This window comes from Erinaceus europaeus, chromosome 10 (assembly GCF_950295315.1).
Source record: "Erinaceus europaeus chromosome 10, mEriEur2.1, whole genome shotgun sequence".
Lineage (NCBI taxonomy): Eukaryota > Metazoa > Chordata > Mammalia > Eulipotyphla > Erinaceidae > Erinaceus > Erinaceus europaeus.
The window spans coordinates 27,564,132-27,572,952 of NC_080171.1; the positions used below are offsets into that span (position 1 = coordinate 27,564,132).

At 46.1% G+C, this 8,821-nt stretch overlaps 1 protein-coding gene across 8 annotated transcripts in view; it reads left to right on the forward strand.

Moving 5' to 3' along the window:
* Positions 1-8,702, forward strand: part of SEC16A (SEC16 homolog A, endoplasmic reticulum export factor) — a 52,323-nt gene extending 43,621 nt beyond the window's left edge. For 5 of the 8 annotated variants that reach the window (XM_016187421.2, XM_016187422.2, XM_060199378.1 and 2 more), the window contains 9 exons: positions 389-472; positions 975-1,031; positions 1,874-1,985; positions 2,586-2,723; positions 2,960-3,042; positions 4,506-4,583; positions 5,107-5,166; positions 6,064-6,141; positions 7,004-8,702. In XM_016187421.2, coding sequence (XP_016042907.1) covers positions 389-472; positions 975-1,031; positions 1,874-1,985; positions 2,586-2,723; positions 2,960-3,042; positions 4,506-4,583; positions 5,107-5,166; positions 6,064-6,141; positions 7,004-7,072 — 759 coding nt within the window. In that variant the 3' untranslated portion in view covers positions 7,073-8,702. The remainder of the gene's footprint in view (positions 1-388; positions 473-974; positions 1,032-1,873; positions 1,986-2,585; positions 2,724-2,959; positions 3,043-4,505; positions 4,584-5,106; positions 5,167-6,063; positions 6,142-7,003) is intronic. The other 3 variants (XM_060199375.1, XM_060199376.1, XM_060199377.1) reach the window with 3 other exon arrangements.
* The last annotated feature ends 119 nt before the right edge of the window (positions 8,703-8,821 follow it).

Here is an 8,821-nt window from a genome sequence, read left to right on the forward strand (position 1 = left end):
ATTTATGAGAAAGAGAGGAGGAGAGAGAGAAAGAACTAGTCATCACTCTGGTACTTGTGCTGCTGGGGATTGAACTCAGAACCTCATGCTTGAGAGTAATGCTTTATCCACTGTGCCACCTCCTAGACCATGAGCACTTTTTATTTGTTGGGAAATATGCATAAAATGAAGTTTGCCATTTTTACTCTGTTGAAGTGTGTTGTTTGGAGGCTCCGGATAGTCACCATGTTGTACAGACATCCCATCAGTTTCCAGAACTCTCAACTCCTCCTACCTGTCTCTGCTGGTGTTCATTCCCTCACACAAGTGGAGCCCCCAGCTCTGGACCTTGTGCTGTCCTCCCACCCTCCACACACAGTTCATGAGGCTCCACTGCCTTTTGTTCCAGAGCAGTGAATCCTGGTTCTTCTCCCGCTGGCTGTCTGGAAAGAAAAGGACAGAAGCTTATTTGCCAGATGACAAGAACAAATCAGTGAGTACCATGGAGCATAGCTTTTGAGGACTGATGCTGACGTGTCCTGATGTCAGTGGTGTTTGCCTGGCACACCTGGATAGACCATCTAAAGCTTTAGTACCATAAGATAGCATATTCTGGTGGTCTTGGACTTGGGACATGAAGTTCTGAGTTTGATCCCCAGCATCACATGTGCCAGTGATGCTCTGGCATGTGCTTGCTCTCTCTCTCTCTCTCTCATATTCCTTAATTATATTCTGATTCTGTTTAGCTTCATCTACTGATTTCTCTTTCTTTCTTTCTAATTTTTATTACATAGCACAGAGAGAAATTGAGAAAGGATAGGAAGATAGAGGGAGAGAAAGATAGACACCTGCAGACTTGCTTCACCATGCATGAAGTGAACTCCCTGCAAGCGGGGAGGGGGGAGTGCCTCAAACCCAGGTCCTTGTGCTTGGTGATGTGTGTGTGCCACCTCCTGGCCCTATCAACTGATTTCTTTTATTCACGATCATGGCAGATTGTCTGGGATGAAAAGAAGAACCGATGGGTGGACATGAATGAGCCAGAAGAGGAGGTAAATTGGAGTTTTAAGTATTCACTTGATTGAGAGGGAAACCCCAGTGGCCTCTGGGCATTGGAACTCCTTAGAGTCTTGCCTTTTGGGAACTTGGCATGGAGGAGGGGAGTCCTGAGCCCTTGGGCAAATTTCTTTTTTCTTTAAATTTTTTGTTTATTACCTTTATTTACTTATTGGATAGAGACAGCCAGAAACCGAGAGGGGAGTGATAGAGAGGGAGACGCCTGCAGCACTGCTTCATCACTTGTAGGTGGGGACCAGGGGCTCAAAACCGGGTCCTTGAGCACTGTAACACGTGCGCCCAACCAGGTGTGCTACCACCTGGCCCCTCTCTTTTTCTTTCTTTTTATTCTCTAATACTTTTTTAACTTTTTGTTTAAGTTTATTTTCCCTTTTGTTGCCCTTGTTTTTTGTTTTTTTATTGTTGTAGTTGTTGTTGTTATTATTGATGTCGTCATTGTTAGATAGGACAGAGAGAAATGGAGAGGGGGAGAGAAAGATAGACACCTGCAGACCTGCTTCACCGCTTGTGAAGCGACTCCCCTGCAGGTGGGGAGCCACGGGCTCGAACCGGGATCCTTATGCCGTCCTTGCGCTTTGCGCCACGTGCGCTTAACCGCTGTGCTACCACCCGACTCCCTTTTTTTAATATTTTATTTTTGAGAGAGATGTAGAGAGAGAAACATCAGAGCACTGCTTAGCTCTGGCTTCTGATGATGTGGGGCATTGAACCTGGGACTTGGAAGCCTCGGGCATGAGCATGTTTACATAACCATTATGCTATCTCCCCCACCACACCCCCCATGGGCAAATTTCTGAAACCATCTTTCCCTTTGCAGAAAAAGGCTCCACCCCCACCTCCAGCAACACTTCCCAAAGCTCCCCAAGCTGTGGCTCCCGGTCCTGGAGGGCCTCTCAGGCCCAGCGTGAACATGTTCTCTAGAAAAGCAGGTAACCAAGTCAGATCTAAAATTAAAAGCTTATTTGGTTTCTTTGTGCTGGAGATAAGCCAGCATTTAGCCAACATTGTATCAGTGTCCAGTGTTGATCTGTTCCATCACCAAGCTAACTATCAGGGGCAGAGATGGCTCACCATCTAGTTGCCATGCTCACAATCCCGACTTCAACCCCAGAACCACATACAAAAAGTGTCATGGCAATAGAACAAGCTTTATTGTGATAGCCACCACCCACCCTCACCCCTTATAAACAGAAGAGTGACCAGAGCAGTAAAATCCCACAAGTGTGAGAAGTCCCCAGTTTCAACAACAACAAGGGAAGAAGGAAGGACTGTCACTGTGATCAACACAAACCCCCTGGGAACTAAGGATGAACAGGCTACGGACAGAGGAGCCCCAGCAAACAGCCCTGTGGGAAATGGAAAGGCGATGGCACATGAACGGGCTCTGAGGAGAGGGAAGGGCATCCTTGTCAGGCCTCAGCAGGACTTGAAATGTGGCCTTGCTAGTCTTCTGACAGCACGATGATGGGGCCCATGGGAGCTGGATCATTTGTTCTGTCAACCTGAATGTGCTCCCTTTCCCCCTGTAGCTGGAAATAGGGCACGTTACGTGGACATTTTAAACCCTGGTGGGACCCAGCGCAACGAACCAACTCTTGCTCCTGCTGACTTTTTTGCTCCACTTGCCCCTCTCCCAATCCCAGCTCATCTGATGGGACCAAACTCAGGTAGGCAACACAGGAGCAGTGCATGTGTGTGAACCTCCCACCTCAGTCCAAGAGCTTGTCTCTGTGAGAGAAAGGACAGCCAGTGTGCAGGGAGCCCGAGGCTGGTCTGTGCATTTCTGAGTCCATTTCCCTTTTTCTGGTGAGTGCACCATGTGAAGCTCTTCCTCTGGGGTTGCCGTCAGTGAGCCTCAGAGATGTGGGAGGGATGATAGCCTCCCACACTGTCTCCTTCATAGAAACAGAAGTTCCATCTACAGCGGGAGCCATTAGGGAAGGCCAGGCACCACCTGGAAGCCCAGAGTCTGCCTCAGAAGCCAAGGTGAGTGAGTGGATGCTTTACAATAGTGGAAGACATGGTGGGATTTGGTTTGCACCTCTCAAGGCACCTCCCCCCGCCTCCCCAAGTACATAGAGAATTGTCTGGGTGATCTTTTCCTAATGAATATCCTCTAGGGAATCGTAGATGGTAACCACACCGATTTTATGTGATAATCTTGTCTTCTGAAAATATAGTTGTAGGCTGATATAGCTGCTTTGGATAGTGTTCTGCTTTGCCATGTGTACAACCCAGGTTTAAGACCCCCACACGTTGAAAGAAGCTTCAATGCTGGGGTTTATTTTTCTTTCTCTCCCCGCCCCAACCCTCCCCGTGTGTGTGTGTGTGTGTGTGTGTGTGTGTGTGTGTGTGTGTGTCTTAAAAAAAACTAAAACAGGGGAGTCAGGCGGCGCAGTGGGTTAAGCGCACGTGGCGCAAAGCGCAGGGACTGGCTTAAGGATCCCGGTTCGAGCCCCCGGCTCCCCACCTGCAGGGGAGTCGCTTCACGGGCGGTGAAGCAGGTCTGCAGGTGTCTATCTTTCTCTCCCCCTCTCTCTCTGTCTTCCCCCTCCTCTCTCCATTTCTCTCTGTCCTATCCAACAACAAAGCAACGTCAACAATGGCAATAATAACCGCAACAAGGCTGCAACAACTAGGGCAACAAAAAGGGGAAAAAATGGCCTCCAGGAGCGGTGGATTCATGGTGCAGGCACTGAGCCCAGCAATAACCCTGGAGGGAAAAAAAAAAAACCTAAACAGAAAGGGGGGGAGGGAAAAATAAAACAGGAAGGGAAGATAGCATAATGGCTATGCAAATAGAGTCATGCCTGAGGCTTTGAGGTCCCAGGTTCAATCTCCCACACTACCACATGCCAGAGTTAAGTAATGCTTTGGTTTAAAAAAAAAAAAAAAAAAAAGCAATAGCACATTACACTAGTGACATTTTTTAATATTTAAAACTTACATGTGAAAAGTAGCTTGAAAAATTGGATAATGTTAGATTTCAACCCTGGTTCCCCATTAATTAATGGCTTAAAGTTTGGGCAAGTCACTAAGCTTCTCTCCGTCTGTTCCTGGCACTGTGAGATGGCAGTAGCATCTAGCACGAGGCCATGGTGGGAGCCAGTAGTAGTGATGACAGGGCGGCCTGTGCCCTGACGTGGGGGCCATACCTGATTCCTCAGAGGAGAAGCACAGGGCAAGCGCTGGCTGCCTGGGCCAAGCAGCACCTCCTGCTCTATTGCTTCTTGTGGAAGACTCATTTGCTCAAAGTGGATCGTTGTTGCATTTCTTTCTTAAGGTTTATTTATTTTATATGAGAAAGATTTTCACGTGTGATAGAAAGAAGCCAGAGCATCACTCTATCCATGAGGAACCAGGGGTCCAACCAGGTACCTCAGGCACTGGGATCCTGTGCTCTACCAATGAAACTGTTCCCCCGCTGCTATGGTTCTTACTTTTCTCAGCAGGTTTTAAGTTCTGCAGCATCACTGCATGGCTCAGAACTCCCGCCCTCCAGAGTGGATGGCTCCCAGGGAGGAGAGGTAAGAGGCACCTGACTGGAATACCTGTCTGTCCCAAGCCTAATTTCATGAAGTTAATTTTATTCTTCCTGGTGACTTCCTTGAAAAATACATAAGGAGGAAAAGAACTTGAAAATGCATTAGAACATCAAAAGTGTTGTATTCTAAAAATGTAGAAGTCACACTTCCTTCAGGAAAATTGAGAGCTTCAGGTAGAGTGAAAGGGTTGAAATGAATGTTCATCAGCCAGGTCCTCCCTCACTGTGGCACAGAATGTTCTTGAATATCTTAGGTGTTCACAGTCAATCTGGCTTGGGCCCAAGGCTGAACAGCCATCCCTTCCCCCTAACTAAAGTTGTTTCCTAGTAAACACTCCATATTAAGATATGAATTTTTAGCTAACTCTGCCCCCCCCCCCCATTTGAATTGTATTGTTTCTAATGGCATCATTCAGCTCTTTGGGAATTAAACTGACAGCTTGGAGCAGTGACATGCATGTTGATTTTTTTATTTGTATTTTGTGTGTGTTCTTGCTGTTTTGTAGCTTTCGCGCTGTAGTTCAATGAGTTCCTTATCACGTGAAGTAAGCCAGCATTTTAACCAGGTACCTGTGGCTGGCGGTTCTCACTGAACATGGAGTTGAACTGGGTTGCCTTTGTCCTCTGAGAGCTGCTGTACTGGTTGGCCACTGTGCACTTGTCACTAACCTCACCCATTGTCATACCCAACCACCACATGACTAAGGATGCAGTGTTCCTTTCTGTAAATGCCCTGCAAGGGGCTTAGGAATTAACCAGATACACTGACAATTGCCCCCCATAAATTTTTTTTTTTTTTTTTTTTGCAGTGAGTGAATGCATTTGTAGTGGATTTTTCTGAATTGGGTCTTCAAATGACTGACTTTGGGCAAAGCCTCCCTGTGTGGGTATTCCAGAGCAGCCCATCTACTAGGTCAGGATGCTCTCATCCCAGAAAAGGAAGGAAGCATTTCTTTTTTCTGGTCAAGCACCAAAACATGTATTTGAGGCCAAACATAGTGTAGCCATGCCAGCCAGTCTGGGTAGGAATCAAAGGAAGACTTCGTCTCTTATGTGTCTTGGAACTAAGCTTTCCCATCTGCTCAGCAGGAAAACCTCCTGTGACTTTTTTATTTGCACTCTGCACACTGGATTTTGTAGCTGGATACTTAGGTCTGAGGGAGTTAGATCTACTAACTGCTTCAGCTGACACCAAGGTGCTGTTTGGGTGTTCTCTGCTCCTTGTTTTTGCACGTTCTGGTTTCTGAGGCATTTGACTCTGCATGTTGCTGTGATATTTACTATTTTCTATGGCCCGTTAAATAATTAAATCAAGTGTTGCAAGAAGTGTCGGCATCCTGCTTCCTTGGCTTATCTGAAAGTAGTATATAAATCCTTATGCAGAAATTGTATCTGTACTTGCAAATGAAACCCCAACAGCTGTGTGATGTGGCCTTGTTGAGATGATGTCTCTGTGGTTCCAGGCTCCCAGCGACCCTCCTGCTGTAGGGCCCCCCCCTGGGGGAGCAGTGCCCTTCTACAACCCTGCACAGTTTGTACCAGTAAGTGCCTCTATGTTTCCCTTCTCCCAGCTGTGACCTTGACCTAGCCACTGTCCTTTCTCCCGGTGCCCAGATGGTGCCTTATTGTAATGTCTTGATGTCCTGCTGACATGCCTTGGTGTGGTGCCACTCTCTGCTGGGCTAGCCTTTGATGGCTGGGAATGTTCTTTTCGTTTCTCTTCCTCTGCCTTCTCCCTATAGAGTGGGCTGGCTGCCAGGTTAGGGAGCTGGGTGGAGGCTGAGGGTTAAGTAGAGCTTGGTGTCTAGAGTGTAAAATCTTACCTGCCTTCACAGTGGCTGTGGTACAGAGCCTGCCCAGCTTGCAGGGGTGGGCAGAGGAGTGGCTTCCTGGCCAGGCTCTGCCTTCATGCATCTGAAGTTACCACCTGCCTGGTCAGCCATGTGCTTTCTGCTTCAAGATGGGGTGGTGGTTTTCTGGTCACTCAACTATTATTATAAGCTATACCTTTTTTTCCATTTCAGTTAAGGTTTTCAAGGGAGTGAGAGTAAAGCCTATCTTGCGTACTTACTCCTTTCCCCTGGCATCCTCATATCCCCATGGGCACCCCAGTAACAAGCTGGGTCCCAAGTCCTCCCTGGGGTCATTACCTACATGGACATGGGAACTAGCCTCACTTCTCACCTCCCAAAGAAACCTTTATAAGGAACCTTCATGCTATGATTTGATACTGACCTGATCTGTTCCCACAGGCTTGTGGGAATAAGAGCAAACTAATATGCCTATTTGTTGATCAGTGATTTGTTCTAGCTTACTACACAGATGCATCTGCTGGCCAGTCCTAGGCTGTTAGCTACCTTGGGGATCAGCACACTGAACTCAGTCCTCTTCCTTTTATTTCAGACCTCTGCCACCTCAGGAAATTCAAGGGCGGGGAGAATTGGCCAGAGAAAATACCCTGCATTGAGCTAGAAAAGTCTCCGTTCTGGATTAGCATTTGGAAACTACCAAGAACTCCGATGATTTCCCTGTGTGGCTGCTTCTGTTCCTGCTGGTCACAGCAGTATTTCACAACAGCCATGCTTTTGATTTTCCTCCTCACCACCTTTCTTTCAGAAGTATTGCCAACATTAATTCCACCAAGCCTATGATGCTGAACAGTGAATCTGGCTCTGATTCTTTTATATAGAAGGCATAGCATTCTTGGTTAGTTAAGAAGGTTACATTAAATGAGGTTGGAAACATCTTTGCTATCCATAGGGGAGAGATGTTCTTCATTAACAATGGCATCTCAAAAATGAACTGGGAAGTACTGCCGGATTAACCCCAAGATGTTGGAAGAGAAAATTGGACCTCTGACTCAGGAGAGAAAACACCAGTGTCCACTCGAGCAAAGTTGGCACAGTCCTGCCAGTGTTGTTTCTGAACCTGAAAGACTAACCCATAGGTGTGATGGACCTAGCCAACATCTTAAAGGAAAGGTAGCATTAACTTAGCAGTAATTCACTTGGGTTTTAAGGCCCCAATTACTGGGGTGTATTTCTCTCCTATAGCAAAGACATTTCCAGATTCTCTTAATTTTCTGTGGCCTCATTAGGATTACAAGGGATTTCAAACAACCAAAATAATTGACTGGCCTTGCCAGTCACCCTGTGGGTGGTGACTCAGTTCCTGAGCAAGAGCCACCCCAGAACTTGTGTTCTGACTGCGGTAGCTCCAGATTAATTAACTACTGTTAAAACTGTCATTCATTCAGTATGGGTTTGTTTTTATGTGAGCTGGCCCAATTACACTCACAGAGAAACTGAATTGTCTGCACTCTGTAAGACAGCCTGTGCTGTACTTGCTCATGGGTAGTTTTCACAGTGTAATCTAGTTGGTGTTATTTAAGGAGTTGGTGTTATTTAAGGAGTTGGTGTTATTTAAGGAGTTGGTAACATCTTGAGGTTGGGGTGGGGGAGTGACTAAATTATTCCTTGACAAAATTATTGGAAATCTAGAATCTGATATTTTTTCCCTATTTTTTTTTCCACACATGCAAGGCTCTTCAGTCGTTAATATGTTGGCTTTCAGCCATATTAAACTGTAAACTCTATTGGACTCAAACTTTTAAGGCTTCATTGACTGTTCTTAACTCTACATTCTTGTTAAATCTAAAGAGACCGAAAAAAAGTTTAAATATAAAAAAAAACGTAGGAAATAATTTCTGTAGGTTCTGCTGAGGAACATAGTTTGCTTGGTGTTTTAAATCTCAGTGTAGAAATTGTGTAAATGTGGAATCAGCACAGGTCCTTTGCATTTTTCTTGCTCACTTGATCTAGGAAAGATCCACAGAATGTTTCACAGACAAGTATGATGGGATCCATTTGTTCTTGTCCTTTTGAGAAAGGCTGGGCCTTGTGACGGGCAGGCTCTGTGTCCCTTGGTCAGCACTGGTCTGGCTCCGGGACCTAAGACCTGACCTCAGGCTCCTGTGTGTGACTACCAGCACCTTTTGATTTAAGAGGCTGCTTCTGAGGTAGGAGCTGCTATTTTTCCTAAATGCAAATTGTTACACTGCAAATTGTTAAATAAACTATTTTGCGCTCTCAAAAGCACTTTATGATCGTTTCCTTTTTTTAAATTTTTTTTTTATGGGAAGAGGGTGAGTCTCTGGCCCTGACACTATCCTAGGTGCCCAGAACTCTGTGAAGAGAGGCCTCACGGCCTTGCTCTGGCGAC